The 24713-nt window shown below is 47.5% G+C and overlaps 1 protein-coding gene across 1 annotated transcript; it reads left to right on the top strand.

Moving 5' to 3' along the window:
* The first annotated feature begins 467 nt into the window (after window positions 1-467).
* On the top strand, window positions 468-2959 carry LOC146207252 (glycerophosphocholine phosphodiesterase GPCPD1-like). The gene has a single exon (XM_084578175.1). The coding sequence runs from the start codon at window positions 766-768 to the stop codon at window positions 2830-2832; it is 2067 nt and encodes a 688-aa protein (XP_084434301.1). The 5' UTR covers window positions 468-765; the 3' UTR covers window positions 2833-2959.
* Window positions 2960-24713: the final 21754 nt, after the last annotated feature.

Genomic DNA, 24713 nt, shown 5'->3' with positions numbered 1-24713 from the left:
TCAAAAGGCGGGGACTTACCAGTCCCAGCCCCGTAAGGCCAGAAGCAACCACCATCCTACCCACGCATAGTTCATGAAGGGTTGTTGGAGGGCACCCATTAAACGCGTTGCGGTGCGCACAGCAGAAGAGAAAAAAAAAAGAGAAGAGTAGAAACAAATATAATAAAAAAAAAACTTCACTATCTTGTCAACTAGTAAGCGGAGCATAAAAGTCTACCAGCTATTTGTACAAGGTCATTTTCCAAAAGCCCCCAAACCTTCTTTTATCTCGCATGCATGCCACTGATTTTCCACATTCCTGAGCGAAAAATCAATTTATTCACCATAGCGCGTTTGCACCGAGTCATGCGTTGTTTTTTTTTTTTTGTATGAACTACATTGCTTGCGTGACGCGTAGTTGCATAGAAGTGCGCTGTAGCTTTTTCACCTTTATATCGTTGATATCGGCAGTGCAGCATGGCGAAAAAGAGAAAGAAACTGCCTCTACAATACTGTAGCTTCCTATTTCTCGTCGGCTTCGCAACCGCAGTGAAAATCGAGGAACGTTCGGCGCTCCTCGCGCATCGCTCACGGCGAAGCACGTGAAATGCTGCCGATGCCTAACCAATCAAGAAACAACGCGTTCGCTAGCTGCGCTGCAACCTAATCCTACGACGCGATCCATCGCGCTTCAAGATTTACCGTTCGTCACCGCTGCTGTTGGATAAGAAGCCCCGGACAGCTTGCGAGTGGTACGTCGGCTCACTTCGGCTCATCCTGCAAGACATGGAGACGGCGGCTGCTCCGAGCGGAGGGCAGACTACAGGTCGGCAGCTGTACCTGCGAGTGCGAGCAGAGACGCTGCATGGGGAATCGGTGTTCGTGTGCGGCAGCACAGCGGAGCTCGGCCAGTGGCAGGTGTCTCGCGCGCTCGAGATGCAGTTGGAGGACCCCACTTCGATGATCTGGGGTATACGGACGTCTTCACCGGCACAGAAGATGCTGGAGTTCCGCTACTTGATTGGCATTTTGCTGGAAGATGGCAGCATCATCGTGCGCAGGTGGGAGACAGCGAAGCACCCGCGGTCTATTAGCGCCGCTGACCTTGCATTCGAACGGAACGCTATCATTGATGTGTTTGGGAAATACGACGGCGAGGACAAGGTTGAGCCTGGATGGCTCACGACAGAATGCGTAGTGCACCTTAAGATGTTCAACAACCCTATAGAGCTCTGGAAACGCAAGTACAAGTCTATGCCGATTTCTTACCTTGTGACACCAATCGACCTGTCTTTTCGCAACAAAGACACGGAAGCAATGTGCGAAGATAGTGATCGGCAAAGCAACGTTTCCGACTATGAATTCGTGAAGTGGCCAGTCATTGAAATTGCTATCATGAAGCGAGACAGCTATAAGTTTAGGAAACAGGGTTCATTCGGTAATTTGTATGTACCGGACGACTTCGTCATTTTGCAGGCGCAAGTTATGGATCCCACCAATATTGCTTACATGGTCGACTTCTACGCGCACCAGAACACGTCGGAGTCAAGCGATCCTGAACATATAGGCTTTAGTTATATCCTTCCTGAAAACCTGAAGGACACCTGTGGTACCTGTACCACGCCTATCACAGGCAACCGGCGTCAGCCTGTCGGCCAGCTTAGCCTCTCGTACCTGATCATCAAGCCGTTGGCAGGGTACTCTTGTGACTGCCGTGACACTTATTCCAAGTTTTGGAAAAGTACCAACCGAGGACTTGACGTAGGACACAGAGGCTCGGGCAATGCTCGGCGGACAGACAGGGTCGAAAACGTCCTGGAGAACACGGTGGCTTCTTTCAATTACGCGGCGAAGCATGGTGCGGACATGGTAGAGCTGGACGTGCAGCTTTCCAAGGACAAGGTTCCCGTCATCTACCACGACTACCACATCTGCATCTGCATGAAAAAGCGTAACTCAGGGCTGAAGGAGGAAGAAAAACTGCAGCTGGCAGTCAAAGACCTGACAGCGGCACAGCTGCAGCGACTCAAGCTATCACCGTCGCCGCGCAAGAGCCACCACTATGACTTCCATGAGGACGACTGCGAGGACAACCAGCCCTTCCCGACGCTGCAGCACGTGCTCGAAGCTGTTGACCTAGCGGTGGGCTTCAATGTAGAAATCAAGTGTCCTATGCAGTTTCGGGATGGCACGTGGGAGCTGGACCTTAACTTCGACCTCAACCAGTACCTGGACATAATCCTACGCACTCTGCTCGATTTTAGCGGCAAACGATATATTATCCTCTCCTGCTTCCACCCGGACATATGCACCATGATCCGCCTGAAGCAAAACAAGTACCCGCTGCTCTTCCTCACCCAGGGCCAAACGGAGAAATACCCGCCGTATCTCGACACACGTACCTCCACTATTCATATGGCCACGTACTTTGCCTTGTGCACCCATATTCTGGGCATCAACGTGCACGCGGAAGACCTACTTCGGGAGCCGAGTCTCATCGCTTTCGTTAAGGAGCACAAGCTGATCCTCTTCTGCTGGGGCGAAGACAACAACCGCGCCGAAACCATCACCAGCCTTAAGCGTAAAGGCGTTGACGGCGTCATATACGACAAGTTGGACGTGCTCATAATGCGCCCTGCTGAAAAGGAGGGCTTGTTTCATGCGCCCACATGTTCGATGGTTGTTCACCATGCTGTGACCAGCTCAAGCGTCTCCAGTGAAAACAGCGTCGTCGCTACGGCACCCGATGGCTCTGGGCAACTGGTGTCTTCGGTAATCACTGAGCAAGGGCAACTAGGCAACAGCGCGAATGATGTGTTAAACGGCGGAACGACGCTGCTGCGTAAAACATGAGTGTGACTGGATAATCAATTTACAAGCGCATGTCTTCACTGCGAAATGTTTATCTAAAGCGGCCATCTAGTGTTGCACTTCGACGCTTCGTTTTTGAGTATATAGAATAAAATGCCTGTATCAGTTCCGGAACTAATACTTTTTGTACTACAAAGCTGTTTAGTCGACCTAAAAATAGATCAATTAATTATTAGGTAGCACCAACAAACTTTGTTCACATATATTTTTCAAGTTACGTTTATCAGGCATATATTAATCACTTTTTTTTTGTGGGGAAAAAAAACAACTGATTGGATAAAAAAAAACAGCGCACTCTTGAGACATGTGCAAAGAAAGAAATGACAACACAGCGCTGCATGTTCATGTCTCAAGAGTGCGCTGTCTTTTTCCTAAGCAACTAGCCATTTCGTGTACCCTAAAAAGTGATTGAAGTCTTAGGCAACTCAGCTACGAGTTGAGCAGGCGCTGCTTCAACGAGTTGGCTTGGGTGAAGAGAATATTTTGTATCTTTGGAATGTCCACCGTCTTTGTAGCACGAATGCGGAATAGCTCACGGGCTAACTACTTCTCTTCAAGGCAGAGGCCACATTACCTAATCAAACCACAGGCAATCCCTTATAAACGCAACGCACGTTCAAGGCTTCCCGAGGCTGGTCCTACTTAAAGCTTATGTGGCCTTCCAGAACGAAGAGCAGCGTGCGGCAATCGCCTTTACCAGCGGGGCTAGTTCGGTAAGAGCCTAGCGTGCGGTCTGATCCGTTTCTTTTGTTCGAACAAAATGAAGCTTGGAAACCTAATTGTTTGTAGGCGAAGTGGTCGACTCTATGTGAGCGAAGTCTCCATAGACTGCGTTTTTGACCCTTTTGCGGTTCTCCGTGGTGGGGATCATATCTGCGCATAACTGACGAAAATAGACATGGTGACATGGTTTGTGGGAGTGTGGCTTGTGCACGCCGGTGTGGCTATTGCCGAAGTTTTTCTTCGGTTTTATAATTTCTTAGAGCCTCATGCGCTTGAGCTTTTGATGTGCTGTTGCTTCTAGCGTCTTGAGCATGCGTTCTTGATAGTTCACGAGGAGGACATGTAATGTAATGTATTGTAATGTGAGGACTTGTAAAAAGAAGGTCAGCAGTTATTTGGCGCAGTAAGAGAAAGGCGCAGTCGATGTGACTCGGTTGCTGGGTGCTATTTATTGCCTCCCCATAGCATATTAATTCTTATTTTGACTTGTCGTCAGCAATGGTGATACATTCGCGCCTTTTTAGAGCGGGAAATTTTATTCTTCCGTTCGGCGGTTGAGCCGCGTCGCCGTTGGTTGGCGCTGTAAGCGAGCGAAAGAGGGAGAGAGAGACTCACGAGCCAAAGGGAATTTCTTAGAAGAGAAGCAAGAAGGAAAGAAGTACAACTCTGTTATTAAAAGAAAGGCAGGGGTTGGGAATGGGGTCAGCACGTGCCTCTGAGACCAGAAAGATCCAGGGCGAGCACGCACTCTGCCTACAGCTACAGTGCCTAGAATATATTCTAGGCACTATACTACAGCTCTGTAACTGCCCCACCGCTCGCTCGTGGCTCTTCTTTCTTTCTTCTGAGAAATTCTGACTCGTGAGAGAAATAGAGACGGCTTTGTAACTGCACATAAGTAGGTACATGAAATATATATATTGTAACCCGCGCTAACCGTGTCAGTTCTGGAGGGAGAAGAAGACGAAGTTCTGCGGAGTGCGCGTGGTTCTGGGACGCCGCTGCTTTTGCCTGGTGAAGCGCCTGCTCTCTGCCTCCTGTGCCTCAACCCCGTCCTTTGACCCTGTCCTTCTGGACTGCCGTCCGGGTAGTGATAGAACCCGTGACATTCTGGTGGAGGTGCGGGGTAAATGCAGCACAGCCCCCTCAAAACCCGCTACTCTGAGTTCGCCCCCAAGTCTCAGCCGCCGCCCCTTCGACGAGGAGGCCGAGATACGTGCCAGCCGGCGACTTCAAGGACTTGCTCCTGAATTTGGTCTGTTGCCGAACTCCGGCTCACCACAACTTACAATGGCCCGGAGTACCACGACCCAATGTCAACAGACGGACTCGTTTCTCGCACCGTCCGTGGTGTACCTGCCAATGGCTCCTCGAGCGGCTACCACGTTCCATGGCGATGCCTCCGAAGATGTGGAGGATTGGCTGGAGCAGTACGAACGTGTGGCCCGCCACAATGGCTGGAATGCCGAAAACTGTCTTCAGAATTTGTATTTCTGCCTGGACAGTACGGCTCGGCACTGGTTCGAAAACCACGAGGCCTCCCTTACATCCTGGGACACCTGTAAGGAAGAGCTGCGACGGACGTTCGCCAATCAGTATCGGCGACAGCGAGCAGAAGACCTTCTGCAAACACGAGTACAACGACCCGACGAAACTGTAACGAGTTTTGTTCAAGACGTCCTACGACTTAGCTCCCGTGCCGACCCCCGTGCCACCGAGGAAAAAAAGGTGCGTGCACTCATGCGGGGCGTCAAGAGTGACATTTTCGGCGGGCTTATTCGTGATCCGCCGACTACAGTGGCACAATTTGTAAATGAGGCGACGAACATCGAGCGAGCCTTGGTTACGCGAGCGGACCATTATCGTCGCCTTGCTGGAGGTCCCAGCGTTTCGAACCTTTCAGCTGCTCGTTTCCCTGTTGGTTCCCTCGACACCGCAAGCCTACGCGAGATTATCCGCGAAGTTGTACGCGAGGAAATACGGCAGCTGCTTCCACCTGCTGATGGTACTGCATCCTGCACCCTCACTGATGCTGTCCGCGAAGAAGTACAGCGTGCCCTTTATCCACAGTGCTCCGTTGCTTCTTCACCTACTCAGCCCCCTACTCAGCCCATTGAGACTTACGCGTCCGTTGCTAGTCGCCCGCCGCCGCAGCAGCCACCACCGCCGCCTGCTCGTCGACAGTACTTGCCTGCACAACCCCGTACCCCTGTGTACGATCTTCGTCCGCAGCAGCAATGGATGAGCAAGGCTGACGTGTGGAGGACAACCGACCAACGCCCACTATGCTTCCACTGCGGAGAAGCAGGCCACGTCTACCGTCGCTGCCCTTACCGCGAGCTTGGTCTTCGCGGTTTCCAGCGGAATGCTCCCCGCCCGGAGTTCGGCGAGCAACCCCGCGACATCGCGGATTATCTGCGCCGTTCACCACCACCCGACCGGTCTTCACGTCGCGACCTTCGCTCGACACCGTCCCACCGATACGATTCTCCCCTTCGCAGCAATCGACGGCAAAGCCTGTCCCCTCATCGGGAAAACTAAGCCCGGCGACGTCTGGAGGTGACGTTGCCGAACCCGTTCCTGTTAAAGAGCCTCCACGTTTTTCGCCCCGCTCCCCCACGCGACCCGACGATCAACCCGACGACCTTCCCGACGAACTTCGCGCCGAACTTCCCGCCGAGCTTCCCGCCGAGCTTTCCGACGAGCTTTCTGACGAACTTCACGACGAACTCCCCGACGGAGCTTCCGACGACCGTCGCGCCACAGTGTACAATAACCTCGATGTTGTGATCGACGGATACGACGTGACGGCACTCGTTGACACTGGTGCAGACTATTCTGTTATGAGTGGGGAGCTATGCCGCCGACTTCACAAGGTAACGACGCAGTGGGATGGCCCCGATATCAGAACCGCTGGAGGCCACCTCGTGAGACCAATCGGCAGATGCACTGCTCGTATTGAGATTAACGGTCTCAGGTGCCCGGTTACCTTTGTTGTACTATCGAAATGTTCCAGAGACATTATTCTCGGAATGGATTTTTTGAGTGATTGCAGCGCTGTAATCGACTTTACCGACCACCGCCTCACGCTTCGTCAACCTCGATATACCTCGGCGCAAACAAAGCCCCAAGTTTGCACGGCACGCGTCTTGGCGGAGCACGTAACCGTACCGCCCCAGTCTAGCGTATTTCTCCCTGTCACGTCCGACCACGTTGCTTCTGGCGAAGTTCTGCTGGAAGGAAGTGCTCAGCTGCTTCTTGAACGGGGTCTTGGTGTTGCTCGAGGTATCGCGCAGCTGGATACTGGCTGCGTACACGTCCTAGTCACCAACTTTTGTGGCACCCCACAGCGCCTTACGAAAGGCACGGCTCTCGGTACCATGGAGAGCATTACCGCCCCTATACAAGTTGTTGCCCTGTCCGAAGGTGCTTTCTCCTCCTCTTCGCAGCAGAACGATGCACCTTTGGGTGTAAGCATTGCACCTAATCTCTCTGTGAGCGAGAGGGCCAAATTGATAGCGCTGCTTGCAGAATTCCAAGACTGCTTCTCTACGTCATCCGGAGTTCGCCAGACGACCATTGCCAAACACAGAATAATTACCGATGACGCTGCTCACCCTGTTCGTCAGTCGCCTTACCGAGTTTCTTTCAAAGAACGTGAAGTTATTCAGAACCAAGTGCAAGAAATGCTGGCCGACGATATAATCCAACCCTCGCACAGCCCATGGGCAGCTCCAGTGGTACTAGTAAAGAAAAAGGATGGTACTCTTCGATTCTGTGTTGACTATCGCCGTCTCAACAACGTCACCAAGAAGGATGTTTATCCCCTTCCTCGCATTGATGACGCACTTGATCATCTACGACATGCCCGTTACTTTTCATCCATAGATCTGAAAAGTGGTTACTGGCAAATCGAAGTGGATGAGCGCGACCGAGAGAAGACTGCTTTTATCACCCCGGATGGTCTATATGAGTTTAAAGTGATGCCGTTCGGCCTCTGTACCGCCCCAGCAACCTTTCAGCGCGTTATGGACACCGTCTTGGCCGGACTGAAGTGGCAAACTTGTCTGGTCTACCTTGACGATGTTGTAATCTTCTCAAGCACGTTCCCCGATCATCTTCTTCGCCTGAGAGCAGTACTGCAAGCTATAAGAAGCGCAGGCCTCACTCTGAAGCCAACAAAGTGCAAGTTTGCCTACGATGAATTAAAATTTCTTGGCCACGTCGTCAGTAGCGCGGGTGTTCGTCCAGATCCCGATAAAACAGCCGCCGTCGCCTCCTTTCCTACACCATCAGACAAGAACGCCGTACGGAGGTTTCTGGGCCTCTGTGCTTACTATAGGCGCTTTGTTCCCAATTTTTCTCATGTCGCTGCACCGCTTACTCATCTCACGAAAGAGAACGTCGCCTTCCAGTGGTCGGATGAACAGCAGCGTGCATTCGACCGCCTTAAACAAAGTTTACAGACCTCCCCTGTACTCGGGCATTTTGACCAGGACGCCGAGACTGAAGTTCATACAGACGCCAGCAACAAGGGCCTCGGAGCCGTGCTCATTCAAAAACAGAACGGGACCGAGCGTGTAATCGCTTACGCAAGTCGAACATTATCGAAGGCGGAGACTAACTACTCGACCACTGAAAAAGAATGCCTCGCGGTAGTTTGGGCGATTAATAAGTTCAGACCCTACTTGTACGGACGCCCATTTCAGGTGGTTACCGACCATCACTCTCTGTGTTGGCTCAGCACTCTGAGAGACCCTTCAGGGCGACTTGCAAGGTGGGCACTTCGGTTGCAAGAATTCGATGCTACAATAGTTTATAAGTCCGGTCGCAGGCACACAGATGCTGACTGCCTCTCCAGAGCCCCTATAGAATCAGTATCTGACGGTCAAGACGACGAGTATGAAGATGCTTTTATAGGTACCATAAGCACGGTCGATATGGCAGCGCGGCAGCGACACGACACTGAACTCCGTGAAGTAATCGCCCATCTGGAAGGTCAAGAAGGCACCATTCCACGCGTCTTCTTGCGCGTTCTGCCCGCATTACGTCTTCGCAACAATGTGCTATACAAAAAGAGCTTCGCAGCGAGTGCGAGGTCTTGGCTACTGGTTATTCCGGCTGACCTGCGTAATGAAATTATGGACGCCTGTCATGACGACCCAACTTCCGGGCATTTGGGATACAGCCGAACACTCGCACGAATTCGTTCCAAGTATTACTGGCCTCAACTTGCTAAGACTGTTCGTCACTATACCAGGACCTGCCGCGAATGTCAAAGACGTAAGACTCCGCCCTTACAACCCGCAGGACATCTTCACCCCATTTCGCCGCCTATGACTCCGTTCCAGCAGGTAGGCATGGACCTGCTCGGACCTTTTCCTACGTCCAACTCGGGACACCGCTGGATTGCTGTTGCTACGGATTACCTCACACGGTATGCCGAATCGCGAGCTTTACCTTCTGCAACAGCGGCTGATGTAGCGAAGTTTTTCGTCGAGTCCATCGTCCTCCGTCACGGTGCTCCCGAAGCCTTGATCACAGATCGCGGTGCCGCGTTCGTGTCCCAGCTAATGGCAGAGATCTTGCGTTTAAGCAACACGCACCACCGCAAAACTACCGCATATCACCCCCAAACGAATGGGCTCACAGAGCGCCTTAATAAGACTATGGCCGACATGATATCTATGTATGTGGATGTCGAGCACCGTACATGGGACGATATTCTTCCCTACATAACTTTCGCTTATAACACCGCAACTCAGGAAACAACCGGGTTTTCGCCGTTCCGCCTGGTGCATGGCCGAGAGGTGATTACCATGCTTGACGCCATGCTTCCCCATGAGCCGGAGGCCTACTCTTACGACGATGTCCAACTGGTAACCCAGCACGCAGAAGAAGCCCGACAGTTGGCACGACTACGCATCCAAGACCGCCAGCACGTCGATGCACGCAGGTACAACCTCCGGCATCGTGAAGTTAATTTTGCACCTGGTGATAAAGTGTGGGTGTGGACTCCCGTTCGCCGTCGCGGTCTCAGCGAGAAGCCGCTAAAACGTTACTTTGGCCCATACGAGGTCGTTCGCCGTATAAGCGACGTGAATTACGAGGTGATTCCGATTGTTCCGAGCACATCTCGTCGGCCCCCTCATCCTGAAGTGGTGCATGTGGTTCGCCTCAAAACTTACTGTGAACGCTAGAACCACGTATTCTGACTCTGAGCTCTGCTCGATTTAACGTTTCAGTAACGCTGGAGCGCGCATCGGGACGATGCGCCTTTCAGCGGGAGGAGTAGTGTAACCCGCGCTAACCGTGTCAGTTCTGGAGGGAGAAGAAGACGAAGTTCTGCGGAGTGCGCGTGGTTCTGGGACGCCGCTGCTTTTGCCTGGTGAAGCGCCTGCTCTCTGCCTCCTGTGCCTCAACCCCGTCCTTTGACCCTGTCCTTCTGGACTGCCGTCCGGGTAGTGATAGAACCCGTGACAATATATATATATATATATATATATATATATATATATATATATATATATATATATATATATATATATATATTGCTGACACCCGTTTCAATCAAGGAAGCAAAATATTCCAAGGACAATTGCGAAATTTGGGCGTAGCTAATTAAGCAATTTTTCATATATTTAAGAAATGAATTTGATATATATATATATATATATATATATATATATATATATATATATATCAAATTCATATCTTAAATATATGAAAAATTGCTTAATTAGCTACGCCCAAATTTCGCAATTGTCCTTGGAATATTTTGCTTCCTTGATTGAAACGGGTCAATTTTCTCAACACATTACTGTCGTCTGTTGGATTCTGAAGGCATAGTTTTCAAATGCCGGAAATTGGTGCCGAGCGCCTCTTAAAATATTGTCTTTAACTTCATAATTGCGCTTTTCGTTGTGTTATAATTTACATTAACTTCAACGCTCGCCGCTTATGCAGTACGCGCCGACGAAGAAGAGGAGATTACAAAGCGCAAATTGTGAAGCAAGAAACAAAAATTTCGGCACCAATGTTGTAGCTTGCACTTTTCAGATAGTTACAAGAAAGAAGCCAGGGAACAGAAAAAAAAAAAAAAAATGTTCTACGCCTTTATTATTATATATGCTGTGGAAAAATCAAAACCTAAGATTTATGACTAGTTTCTTGGCCTCAAATAGAGATGTTGAGAGAGAAAACTGGTTGGCTCCAAGAAGCTATTTTGAGGAGTAACATTCGGCTTCCGGGGTATTTATTATGGGGCTGAATTTTTGAATATATGCGTGCGACCATTAGTCTTGCCTTTATTTGCACGTCGCAGCTGGACGCATGTAGAAATTACGACAAATTCTTGCGAACTAGACAGTATATGCAGTTTAATATTACGCAGCCTAAATTTACGTTGCAAGTGCCGAGCGAACATTTACTTTCCTTACCACCAAATATGGGCCGACCCTAGAGCGAAGGCCTTCTGCATTTCATTAAAGCCACTCTGGCGCACACCGCCTGCGTCACTAACGTAAAAGAGAGTAACTTGGGCTGCTACCTATTTCGCACCGTCCGAAAGTAAAGGTGGCAGCGTGCGGGAACCCATTTAACGCAGCGGAGGGCGTTTTATTATCACCCAGTGCTCCCAGCAGTACATATCAGCAGAGCGGTCGCTGTAGCGCTCCCTGGAATTCAATTACAGGAAACGTTTTTCACCTGCTGTCTTTTGGCGTGCTACCAGTGGCTTCTTGTGTCAGGTACAAGTGTACTACGCGAGGCAGAGTAGTTAAGTGCGCCCCAGATGAAGCGTTTCATCCACTAGTAGCCTCTTACATCCCATCTCCGTGACCCATCTCGCTGCTTGCAGAGCCATTGGTTACCGAGGACACGTAGCCAAGAGAGAGCCGTCAAAAGAAGGTTAGCAGAAAGAAGTGGTTACGATAATGGAGTGTTGTCGAAGTTTAGGCGCATAACACTGATTACCTTTCCTTTGTTAAAACGAACACCAGTTTTTGTTGAGGCTGTTTAGAGAAAAAATTGGGCAGATTTGAGAGGGCTCTAACGTTCTGTGTGCCTTTGAGCACTAGCCCAGAAAAGGCAGCAGGGTTTTCTGGGTAATTTGTGAGTGCATTGTCTTAGTCGGTTAATGGGTGAAATGAGGGAAGGGCGTGGCGTATATATTCACACAAGAATAATTACAAGAGCGAGTGTTGCGTTTCTCCTCAAATCATGAAATCAGGCTTCGGTAAATATCAGTCATTATTTCATGAATTGTTATATTCGGCATGCGAGCGGTAGGTAGTACATTTCTAGAAGCTCTTATTGCTACCGTAATGTTGTTGCTGTTTTTCTAGTTTCACGGCTAACCAAAATTCATACCTCAGAAAGGAAGCCTGAAATTTTAGTACCATTCTTGTATTTCAAAGGAGACTTGCTGGTCCTCGCCAATTTAATCCATATGTGACTGGCGAGAAGCAGTTTTTCACATCGTGGCATCCTCTTCTATAAACTCAAGACAAGAAAACGACAGGTTATCAACTGCAGTGTATGCGCCAGCTCATTGCTAACTATCTACTTATTTATTTCCGTGGGACTTAGTGTATCTTGTCTATTTAATGAGTTCGCTGTGTTACGCAATTTACGTCTAAGCTGTAGTTTGTTTAAGCATAATGCCACCAATCCTAGAGGTTTCTCCTTCAAGAACGAAATAGCAGCCTCAGATACTTATGCGATTTTTAGGCACTATACCGCCTTTCACGTCCTTTTAAAAAGAAATCAGGTTTGCTTATTCTCATTTCTTGGCTGCTACCTAATAAATATTTTGTTCGTAATTTAAAGGTGCAGCACACTGATAACATTGCAGAGGGAAAAACAGGGCGAAAACCGAAAACGAGCAAACTCAGAGCAGCCACAGAGGAGCCACAGAGGAGCCACATGTTCACAGTGTGTTGGTTGGTTGGTTGGTTCATAGGAAGGGAAAGGCGCAGTATCTGTCACACTTGCTCTGTGGACACCTGAACCGCGCCGTAGGGGAAGGGATGAAGGTGGGAGTGAAAGTGGATAGAGAGAAAGGGGGACCGTAGTGGAGGGCTACGGAGTAATTTCGACCACCTGGGGATCTTTAACGTGCGCTGACATCGCACAGCACACGACGCCTCTTCGTTTCGCCTCCATCGAAACGCAGCCGCCGAGGCCGGGATTCGATCCCGGGAACTCCGGCACAGTAGTCGGGCGTCTTACCACTGCACCACCCCGGCGGGGCTTCACAGTGTGTGCAATTTCTCACAGTGTGTGCCGACAGCCTTTGAGAAATTGAGAAAATAACTGAAAATTGACGTCTAGCCAATCGAACCTGCGGGTCACGATGCAACATAATACGACACGTCTTCAAGCTGTCCTGTCCTGAAAAATAAAATGTCTGAAAGGCAAACGCGCATAGGTAGGAAGTAACGCAAACCTAGATCTCGGGTAACTTTCACTCCGGTGTAATGTAATGTAGAGATGTAATGTAGAGAGTGAATCAGATTAATTACCGTAAAAGAGAAAGACTGGAAACATATACAGTCCATATTCTGCCCTTCACCATCATCAGCCTCACTTGAGCCACCGTAGGGCGAAGGCCTCTCCCATATTTCTCCAATTAACCCGGTTCTGTGCTAGCTGCATCCACTTGACCCCTGCGAACTTCTTAACCTCATCCGCCCACCTCACGTTCTGCCCTCCCCCCCCCCCCCCCCCCCCCCTGCTTAGCAAAAGGCTCACGAAAAAATTTTCTCCCAACTTCATATTTTTCTCTAGTTTTGCGGAAACAAATGCAATCAGAAGGCAGCGTGTCGCATGGGCTCACGTTTTTGTTTGAATGCACAATACGTAAGCATGGAATATCAAAAGACGTTTGCTTGACATAATCACAAACTTCCTAATAATCAACCTTGCATTTCTTTATGCCCCTCAGCCCCTACACTTCGAAAGTTTTCCCTTGACCAGATCTAAACTTCTTGAAAAATTAGGGCAGGCTTGTAGTCTAAGCTACAAAGCCTGAAAGGGCAATGAATGGCAAGCGCAACTATAACTGCTCCTTAAACAGCACTGGTGGTGTAAGACGCCATCAGCGTGAAAGCTGCTGCCGCACGAGTGTTATTAATTCCATAAGCACGACATGCTCTCGGTGTGGGCGTGCTGCTAGAGGCAGGAAGTCCAAACTAACTTTTGATATCCTCAGCCACACATTAATGAAAGCTTCGACATTTGGCATGCTGCGTTTGCCGCTTTGTTCGCTGGGAGTACCTCATGAGCCGGTGCCCGCACAATGCCTCTAGGCTGAAGTTTGCGTCGGGGACTGCATCGCAAAGGGTGGATAACCAGTGTGCATACCTCACCGCGCGTATAGCTTTTACAGGCGATGGAATCTCAAATCACTGATAACAATTTGCCATTTGAGGTCAGAAACCGCGTGAGAATTAAAATGGAACTGTTTTAGCGAAAGTGTGTACAGCTCACTCAGTCGAAAAGCCGTCGATGGCCATAGTCCAATTTGTGCTTGGGTTTCGTCTGATGTTGTCGGAAGTGTTCGGAGCGTGGCAGAAAAAAAGTGCGATGGACACTATTTCTCTGCCCTTAAGGGCGGAGCAATCGTTATTGTGACACCACCCGACATACACAAAGCCCCTGTAACGAAGCCGTGTAAACGTGCGTGCGTGGCCTAGAATTAAGGTGCCTGACGCGGCATCCAAGCGCACTGGAAGGTCGAGTCTTATTCAACCTTTGCACCTCAAGTGAATAACACCAATTTGCAGTTCCACACTTCTTTCTCATATCCTTTCATCTCGTAAAGTCTCGCAAACCATCCAAGATGCAGGGCTCATCCATGTCAGTTGCCAGCTGCTATACCAGCAAGCGCCATGCTCGCGACCGCCGATGCCGACACTTTTTTTCTTTATTGCATTTAACGACCAACGAAAAATTTTCTGCGTAACGAGCCCTTTTTAAAGCTATCGTATTTAAATGGAAGGTGATGTCCCTTCCCTTACACCTTGGTTCAGGTGTCCACCGAGAACTGCGACAAACACTGTGTCTTTCCCTTTGTACAAACCAATTTATTCCCGGTTCCGGTTTGGGATTGCTCCACCACGGTGGCTCAGTAGTCAAGATGCTGAGTTACTGAACCAGAGTACACCGGGCTCGAACCCGACCGCCGGCGGCTGCGTTTCGGGTGCAACGAAGAGGCTTTTTTTTTGTGCTGTGCGATGTCAGTGCACGCTGAAGGTCCCCAAGTGGTCGACATTATTCCTGAGGTCTTCATTACGGCACCTTTTTCTCTTTCCACTTTCATTCCCACCTTTCCCGCTTCCCTTACTTCCCTTAAGGTACAGTTCAGTTGTCCACACAGAAAGTGTGAGAAATACTGCGTTTTTCCTTCCCTATCGGCCAATTATTAATTTTTTCACTTTAACGCTACGAAACAAATAGATGCTAGAACGAAAGGGCGATGCGCCACAAAAAACGGGGTCGGACCGGGACAATCAAATTAGATTCTGCACGTAGCAAAAACCACGTCCGTGCAACCACTCTCGCCAAACACCCGATACCTCCTCCAGCGGCCTCTCGATCTCGTAGGCGTGCCGCTTCCATGTATATTACTTGTGGTGAGGTGCCACGGTGTCGTCCGTGAGCGTCTGGATGGCTAGTTCTGCCGCCGACAGCAAAATAGTACCCAGCAATGCTTCCGCCGGAACCTTCCATGCCTGGTATTTGCGGCCCTGTGTAAGCCCCATCGCCGCGTCAACCACATGTCATCCGTAGCAAACAAACGCTACAATGCTTACATGCAGCGGTACAAAGTGGAGCACAAAAAGGAAGAAACTGCTTTCTTGTTGTCAAAAAGAAAACATTTTGTTGCAAAATACCATCCTTTTACAAAGTGCAGTGCCCAAACGGATACGGCGCAATCTTACGTCGACTTTGTATAATGGCTTTGGCACGTAATCACATGCAAAGGTGTAAATTCAAATGTTACGGAATGAAGGCTGCTCCTACTTGTATTGAACGGAAAATGGTGCCCGGCGATAAGAGACCGGTGCACATGTTTATCAAAACTTAACTGCATAGCATGCGGGAACGACTGCATGAGCGCCGACCCAGATAAGATGGTTACTTACCTCCGGGTACCCCTGCGCGGTCATTGTATCTGTGACGGAGGCCCCTCTGCGAAAAACGAAGCAAGCCATGATTGGGAAACAGCTCACCGAAAAGAAACACGTCCAAGCCAATTGTGGTTCCGTATCTGCACAAAGTGGCTCATCATGTGACGAAGGTGGCAAGCCGACATGACGATCCAGTCGTGTTTTCAGCATCAAAGAAGCACTCCCGACTTTGCTCACGTACTTCGTGTGCGAAAAAAAAAAAAGAGTGGCTGCAATAAGAAGCCTGCTAATAAGTTAGTCAGTTGCGTACCGGAGTCGTCTATGAGATTCTGTTAACATGCGAGAAGGCCTACATAGGCCAAACTGGGTGTTATGTTAATGACCGGGCAGGGGGTCATTTGCGGGCGCTACGGGACGGAGGAACCAATTTAGCTAAACATTGCGCGGACTGCGGCGCGTGTGGCCCACGGTTGAATGAGAATAAGATACAGGGCAGCGGTCGTGACAAGACAGCACTGTAGAACTACTAGAAGCATACTATATTAGGAAGAGAGGGGAATTGTGTGTCATCGAAACATCGATAAAGCTTTTGAAGGCAGAAATTGATTATCTTGAACGTGTTTTGGAAAAAGCCGATGAGTTTAAAGTTTGTTTCTGAGCATGTCTTCGCTTCCAATATATTTGCTGGCGTGGTCGCAGATCAAATAGAATGGGGTTAGCGCTCGCCCTGTCATTTGCTTTGTTCCGTGTGTGTTTTTAGTGCGCTTGTTTTCCCCTTCTAAAGCTATATGTCCCATCTAGCCCAGATAAAGTTTTGTTAAGTGTATTACCTTTGCACCCCTCACATAAGAAGGAAAGAAGACAGAAAAGAGCGGAGGCGCTCGTGAGACTCGTTGACAGCATGAAACCCGAGGAGGTCGCGTACGTAAACGCAGATAGTGAAAAGTTGGGATCAGCGGTAGCCGTGGAGCACCAGTGGCCACCGCATTCATTAGAAGCCGAAACATCGACACGGCCGAAGACGTAGCTCGCTTTCGTTGGAGCCGAAACTTGCTTAATCATAAATGACAGCAAAACAAGTGTCTGGAATTTCGGAACAAAAAGGGTCTCAATTGAGGCAAGCAAAATTCTTGCTAAAACCAAGATAAATCGAAAGGTCGCTATAATTTGGACTCCCGCACACGAGTCCGTCTCCGAACAACGAGGCGACGCACGAGTTAGGCCGAGATCTCTTCTTCCGGGTAACCATGGAGCCGCCCGACTGCACGAGGATGGACGAGAGATTGCGAACTTTAAAGAAATCTGTAAAATATAGGTGGAGCAGGAGGTCGCTGCCATCCCCAGTAACAAAGAAGCAATCGCCTCGGCGCCTACAATCTTGTAACTAGCGAAACCCGGTCTGGCTGTACCTCGCACACGTTAAAGACAGGTGAGATGATAAATGTAAGAGCCAATGCCATAACTCCCAGTGCGCCAGGGAGAATATCGACCATAAAACCTCCTGGGAAATTCTGTTGCTAAGCGATACCCCCGCAGATGAGCAGAAAAAAAAAAGAAAGACACAATGTAATCTTCGCTTGTCTCTTGTAGCGGAGGCCTCGGCCCCGTCCTCTAGGACTGCGTGCCGGGGGTGCGATGTAGGTTGCCTCCTACATCGATGGACGAATCAAGTTTTACTCAATTCGACTCGAGGACAGTGAAGAGAACTGAAGTATGACGACCGGCGACTGACATACGAGCTGTACACATTTAAACGAGCGCAGTACTACCGTCAGCGATACGGATGACAGCTGAGGGGGGCAGGAGTGAGTACTTTCGTTAGGCGACGGCGGAGAGTGCCATTCAAGACGGAGACGTGCGCTCCCGTGTCGATCAGAGCGGTAACAGAGATCTCGTCCACGTCGACGCCAATAATGTTTCATCGGACATAGAAAGTGAAATTAGTGTTTTCGGACCGCGTCATCAGAGTAGCATAACCTCCAGCAGCCATCAACGTTACGAACGGGATCGAGCATATGACGAGATTGGGGCGACGGAGATCGACGGCGGTAGTGCGACGACGAGCGGTTACGAGGAGGAGTCGGAACGTCGGTGCATGAAAATTGTGGTTCAGAGGGCGAAGGAGAGCGGCCATAATAGACAGAATCCTGAAAGTGGAAGCAAGTCGATGACGGACGGTTTCGGAAGAGCCGAGAGATGTGGTGACCAACTCGGGAGGAGTTAAAACAGATAGGCCTGTCGTCATTGTTCTCCACTCACCTGGTTTGCGGCTGTGTCGAGGGTAGTACGGACGTCCAGAGCTGAGCACTGAGGGCACACGGCGAGCATCTTGGAAGCGAATGAAGCGAATAGGACGGATTACGATATTGCGAATTCTTGCAGGGCAGCAGCCTGTATAAGGGATACTGCAGGGGCACTGTCCGGTACCGACAATTGGGGAAGCATGGGAGACACTGCCTCTAGTTCCTGGCGCACAACGCGTGTCATGCTGTCGGATGTTGGCAGGAGGAACGATAGGGCTGAGTCTACGCAGGACTTCGTTGCAACCGTGTTCGGCAGTCATGTGAACTGGAGGGAAATATGGCGGCTCTTTCAAACCAGCGGCATTCATTTAGGTTCGCGTCAACCGTTCCGCAGTCCTTGTACGCGTACAAGTTGAAGGCGTCATCTGCTCTTTGCTTTAGTGCACACGACACACTTTTTCCCTTACTTTTTTTACATAGCGGTGTCAGCTATCATGCAGAGGGCTCAAATATTCTGAATGTTTGACACATACGACTCTGTGGAGTATTGTGCGTGGTATGCAAGCTCCTTCTTCGCGGCCAGCTTTTATCCTTACCGAAAAGTCAGAAAGGTTCTGTTTGCAGAGGTCCCAACTGGTGAGTTCATCCTCGGGGGTCGCGAATCAGACCCTTGCAGTGCCCTTCAGGAAGAAAATGACTTTGGACAACTTTATAGTCAGATCTTCCTGCTGTGTATGCTCACACGCTCGTACATGGGGAGCCAGTTCTCCATAACAGCATCAGCAATTTTATTGAAGGTGTCAGGATAATGTGGATGAGAATGATGACTGCCGGGGTGGTGGACGCCCATGGTGTGTCCCCGTCGTTGAACATAGCTGAAAGCCGGGGAGTTGAAGACCGCTGCGGAGTTCCATGTTTTAGGCCACCCCTCACCTCCACCAACAATGTAACGTCAATGTACGCACACAAAGAGTTGACATATTTACAGATATTGTTGTTTTTGTTGTTCTCTAATTTGATGGCACATACCCACACAGGAGGATCGGCCAGGAATTGGGGTGCAGAGATATTAGATCTTGAGATGAAAAATTACATCGCAAAAAAAAAATAAATAAATAGAAATTAATGATAAGGAATAGAGATAGAAATTTAAACATGAAAAGCCAAAATAAAAAAGGGTAATTACTAACGCACGCAGTAGGAGAATACTGAGATTTATAAGTACAGTATAAAAAAATCAAAGCATATTAGCAAGGCAGACGTTTTGTTTCTATTAGGAAGTTTTGAATGGCGTTAAAGACAGACCTGTGGCTGTACGCAAGCATGGTGGCACCGAACAATAATAAAATCTGGCTGCTCAAATTAAGACCCAGCGGTTGTAACGGCTTCTCTAAGCACAGTTTCATCATCATCATCATCATCATCATAGCGGCGTGCAGCACGAACAACAGACGATTTTTCCCAGCTTCGTCTTCGCGTTCCAGCCGGGAGCACAGCACTTTGTCCCCGTCGCTGTCCCTTGTGAATGTGTGCAAAATGTCGCTGAGCATCTGCAGTTCTCACTAGCCAACTCATGTATTGCCGGATATAAAACTGGTGGCAATACGACAGGTGTGAATTAAAAGGAAATTTCGGAGCCAGGATCAGACATGATCTTTGTCATATGTTTTACATTCGCGGAGAGTATGAACCCACTTGTTTCAGGAACGTTTAACGTGTGCACAGCTGCTATTGCACTAGCATTGCTTCTCCTGCTTTCAGGAACACATTTATTATTCAGTTATTCATTTATTTAAGACTCTAATACAGAACTATTGTTTTGGGGGAATTAAGACAGCCAATTTTCAACATGTGGTCCAGCGAAAATACAATACCGCACAGGAGGAAATATAGTTGAACTTCTTATGAGACCCTGGATACTCATGTGGCTAAGTACCGTAACCATCGATCTGAGAGATATATTAACAAGTCTCTTTCGGGAAAATGGATGCCACTCTAATAAACAGAAGCTTTTCTTAATAGTACACATTGCTGTGCTTTAGGATAAGGGCATGTGTAAGGGCAAAAGCACACTCAAACAAATTGAAAATTATGAGTATAAAATTAGACGGAGAATTTTACTGCATGTGTCTACAAATGAGCACTTCCGGCAACCACGCTTCGGAAGTTGTTGACGCTGCTTATCGCAATATATCTAACAGCAGCAAGGAAATGCTCCAGGGTGTAAGAGCCTTTGTCGCTTTGTTTTCATTTTTTCATGTCGTAATTTTCCGTCATTTAGGACGACGTGGAGAGAACGTTACACAAATTGCTTCCGGGTCACCGCCCATAAATTTTCCTCAGAGAAAGCCGAGCGCTCTCACGCGCTCTACAAACGCTATCTAGGAAGGAGTTATTGCCCGAACACTGGAAAGCGCCCTTGAATATGTAGCAGAGCAGCGTAGCCGAAGCGCTGTGTTTACCACAAGGAGATCTATATATTGAATTCAGGGTTCTTGGTGTGTTTGTTTTATTTTGGTACTAGTGCTTAAGAATACATTTAGAGCATAGAATAATGAGCGCAAACGGGGAAAAATAAAAATTCTGGGTACGTCCTATCCCTAACAAGCATAGAATGAAGCAAACGACGTGACTCGCATTAGGTCGTCCAATTTAGAGTTAATTGCTTTAGTGATATATAAACTCTACTGAGGGTAACAAGTGCTAGACAATGTGGGAGTACAATATTGGCCAAACGTGTAGAGCCCAGGGCGTCTGCTTCTGAGCCACTTGGACTTGTAATGCATTTCCAGTATTCCGAATCTCTTGATGGCAAGCAGATTTTTCTCCTGCCCTTTCCAATGATAAGAACCTCCACATGTGCTAAATCAGCGCCACTACACGGATCAGAAGCCGACCCCTTGGACTCTACAGTTTTGACAAAGGCTGTGCTTACTGCAAAACAATAAGGCGACATAGTGTGCCGTCGCGCTACTCATGCAGGCGAGGGTTAAGTTAAAAAGTAATCTTCGTTTTAAGTTTTTGATGCTCTGAAATTATACAAAACCTCGTGAATACTCGTTTTGTTCTAACTCTGGCACATATATTGAAGCAGAAAGTTGGCAGTCCTGTTTTTCGTTCGGCGATGTATTGACAGATGTCCACATTTGCCTTGAACGCTCAAGTGGACGCCTGAGAAATGCCACTTTCTTAAGCTCCTTGGTTTCCCACCCACCGGTCGGGCTCAGTAGACGTCACATGGACATATGCGCTACAAAACCCATAAGCTTGAGTGCTATCGAGAGCAGCTGCGCTAATATATTTGTTAATTTGTCCAGAAATGGCACTCCAGCGTTGAAGTGAACGTCTTGCGTAGACAGTGAAACACGTTAAACCCACTACTCACTACAGGAGAACTCTATTTAGAGTCAAACTGCCGAAATAAATCCCCGTCCTAAACAAAAAGTTATACATTACTATTTTAGCAACAGACAAATTTTAGTGCCTATAATATTGCCGTAGCGGGTCACCACAATATTCATATGGCCTTGAAGCGTTTCTGAGCAGGTGTGTGCCAAGCACATTAGATCCGTAAGTACAATCTAAAATTATTTTAATTTACCACTTCGCAGAAATACTTACAAACAAAGGCTGAATTTAAAAGCCCTTTAACTGAAATTATATTCCAATAAGAAAAAAAAAATTAGCAACGTACCTTATTCAATTTGTGAAAGCTTTTTAATGAGTATGTAAAATCGTTAAGTTATTGTGTGCAAACTCTACTACATCTAGACACATCTAAATTGATTTCCAAGCCGAATGTTGGTATGCTAATATCATGAAATTTATTGTGTTGATTTCACTGACGTGACAAGTCTCTTTTCTTCCTGCAGTGATAGGTATAAATCTTTGCGACGGATACGACACTAGCCTTGGTTATTGGTCCAGTACCATTGCGCATAAGTTCACTGAAAGCTTTTTTTAAATTCAATTTGTATTTAAGCCCAGTATTGGAACTTTTGTAGCATGCACAAATATCTTGTGCTTTGAAGGTTTGAGTGCGAGCGCTGTTCTATAATCTTCAAAGGATACGGAAAACTTCCATGGAACAATCAGTCACAATGGTCCAGAAGAAACCGATTTGATGTAGGCCTTTTGTAAAGCCTGTGATTTTCAAAGAGCACTACTTTGCTCACACATCGAAAATGAACGTTAGCTCTAGCTAAAAGTGTTATTGGTATTTTGCTCGCTATACACTCATTCAGGGTGACCGAGAAAGGCTGCAATGAAAAAAAGAAAAAGAACAACTAACTTTTTAAAGCATACGTGAATATGGGGCGCGTTTCTTTTTTTGTTGTGCTTAAATTCACATTCAATTCCGTACAACCGAATATTTTTCATTTTCAGAACAGCCATTATTCTTTCTGAATGTCCTGTAAAAATAACTTTTAATTCTTAGACATAGATATAACTTTTACATAAATATCACATGATATAACTTTTAGAATCTTATATATAGCAGCAGCGTATCACTATTACAATTAGCATGCTGGCAAGGGCACAGCCATGGCTGCGCTGCAAATGTTATTGTATTTATGTTAGTTAATACGTAAAAACTTTCTGGCATCTGTTCTGTATATTAGTTGGCAACTTTGAGAAATGACCAGCACTAAAGACTGCATGTTATGATTGACAAAAGAAAAGAACTAATTTCAACGTATTAGCCCAAAGGAACCTTGCAAATACGATTGCAAGCGCTCTGTCTCTGCTGCTCTGCAACGAACATATAGCAGCGATCAATAAATTGTGATGCTCAAACTAGGGGTTCTTTGCCGCAGGCGACAGACATTGACAGTGTGCAGAGAACTCAAAAACGCGCTAGCGTTGCGTTCGTCTCGACTTCCATGTTTGACTTAGAGCCGCCTAAGACTTCGCAAACTCTAACACGAAAGTCTTTTCCCCTCTTTCGACGCAAGTGCACAGCGGATAAGAGAACAATGTGGGGCTTTGCTTGACTGTCTAACGCGAAACATTTACAGCAGTGAGCGAATTTTTTCTCTAAGCCGAAATTTTCATGCTGGAACGAAGTGGACCTCCTGGCATTAGTATGATTCATATGTACACTGTTATCTGTTTGATTTGTTATCTTTTATTGACTGTAGTCACTGATTTGTTACTCGCTTGATTTACCTTCGAAAGGACGCTTTTAATTTTTGAAACCACAATAACGCTCACCGTGCATATGTATGTATATGTCTTGACTGTGTATGCCTTGACGTGGGCGTAAAACGAAGAATTGTGAACGTTGCTGGAAAAAGTCCTCTGTCCAAGCCAATATTTCACTGTCACCAATGAAACCCATTATTTTGCGATTAGTTTAGAATGACAAGTGAAGGCAAATGCTTTAGCGAAATTGAGTAACATGATGTTCGTTTGGCCGCAATTATCAATAATTAAAGCGAGATCGTGCACTACTTCCGTTAACTGAGTAATATTTGATAAGCCGCAGTGAAAATCATGCTGATGACGTGGTAATAAGTTATGGCGCTTGAATTCAGTTAAATGCTTTGAAAGTATATATGTTCTGGTAATCTACATGCAATGCTAGTCAGTGATATCGGCCTAAACTTTAATACCAAAGAAGTGCTGCCTGATTTATGAATCGGCATTACCTTGCTTATTTTCTAGTCATCTGGCAAGGGGTTTATCAGGCAATGAGTTTTAACAAAAGTATCTTGACCGGTGGTTCTTGGCGGCTAGCCGTCATGGAGTACGCTATGCTTCTAATTTATATCTGCACCGAAGGATAGTCCACACCTACGCAGTCAACTGACCTCATTAATCTCAACGGAAGTCATTTCTTCCTTTGTTATGTAGGCGACCGTAGCCATTTTGGCAATTTTTTCTATTCTTGACTGTTACATCACATGCTTCTATTGAATGACTTGTAAACTCAGAAAAGAAAACAGATGTGAGACTTGTGGTCTTCCGTGAACTGTATTAAACAGATGTTGGTGGTATATGCCAAATTATAACATTATATTTTATGCATATGCATGAAAGGAGGGGGGGGGGGGGCTTAGATTGGTTTCCTCAGCCCTATAACTATGTCCTTTTTTCTCATCCTGCATGACATTAGGTGGGAGGCTTGTGTAAAGCAAAAGTGTATCATGCTTCATCAACCGATCTCGATACCTACACTGATGGCTAGTCTCGCCGCCACCTGGGCCGATAGCTATTGGTCAGGACTCAGGGCTACCCTGCGCCTCATCCCCCCTTCACTACTCCTCGTACTATAGGCCGTCTCGACAAAATGTCACGCTACCATCTAAGAAATGTTCTGCTCCTGTTGAGGTCAACGGCTTGTATTTGGAGAGCTAAAGGTAAATGCAGAAACATAAACCCTGACAAAATATAAAGATTAGAAAATATGCTTGTGTGGAATTATAATTGTTAAAAAATGCTAACCTTTCCTTGAATTCCTCCGGGAGAAAATTGGCATGCTGCAGATCATTAGTGAAATCTTCACACTGCAGTACTCTGCAGTTAAAGAAAGATTATTCAAGACCACCAAGGTGGACATAATTATTTAAGTGATGCTGTCAGGAGCTCTTACGGAACACAGCGTGCCGGCGGAAAAGACAATCATAAATACGCATCGTAATGCACTGTCTAACCTTGCAGTAGCTTTGCTCAGTGCAAAACGTTCGGAGCGCACGCAGAACTACGCACAGAGAGGAAACACTCTTCAAGATGTATCTGCCAGAACTTACAATTGCTTGCG

This window comes from Amblyomma maculatum, chromosome 1 (genome assembly GCF_055883805.1).
Source record: "Amblyomma maculatum isolate TAMU_Amacu chromosome 1, ASM5588380v1, whole genome shotgun sequence".
Lineage (NCBI taxonomy): Eukaryota > Metazoa > Arthropoda > Arachnida > Ixodida > Ixodidae > Amblyomma > Amblyomma maculatum.
The sequence above is the reverse complement of the archived record's forward strand: the minus strand, read 5'-3'. Positions and strand labels throughout refer to the sequence as shown.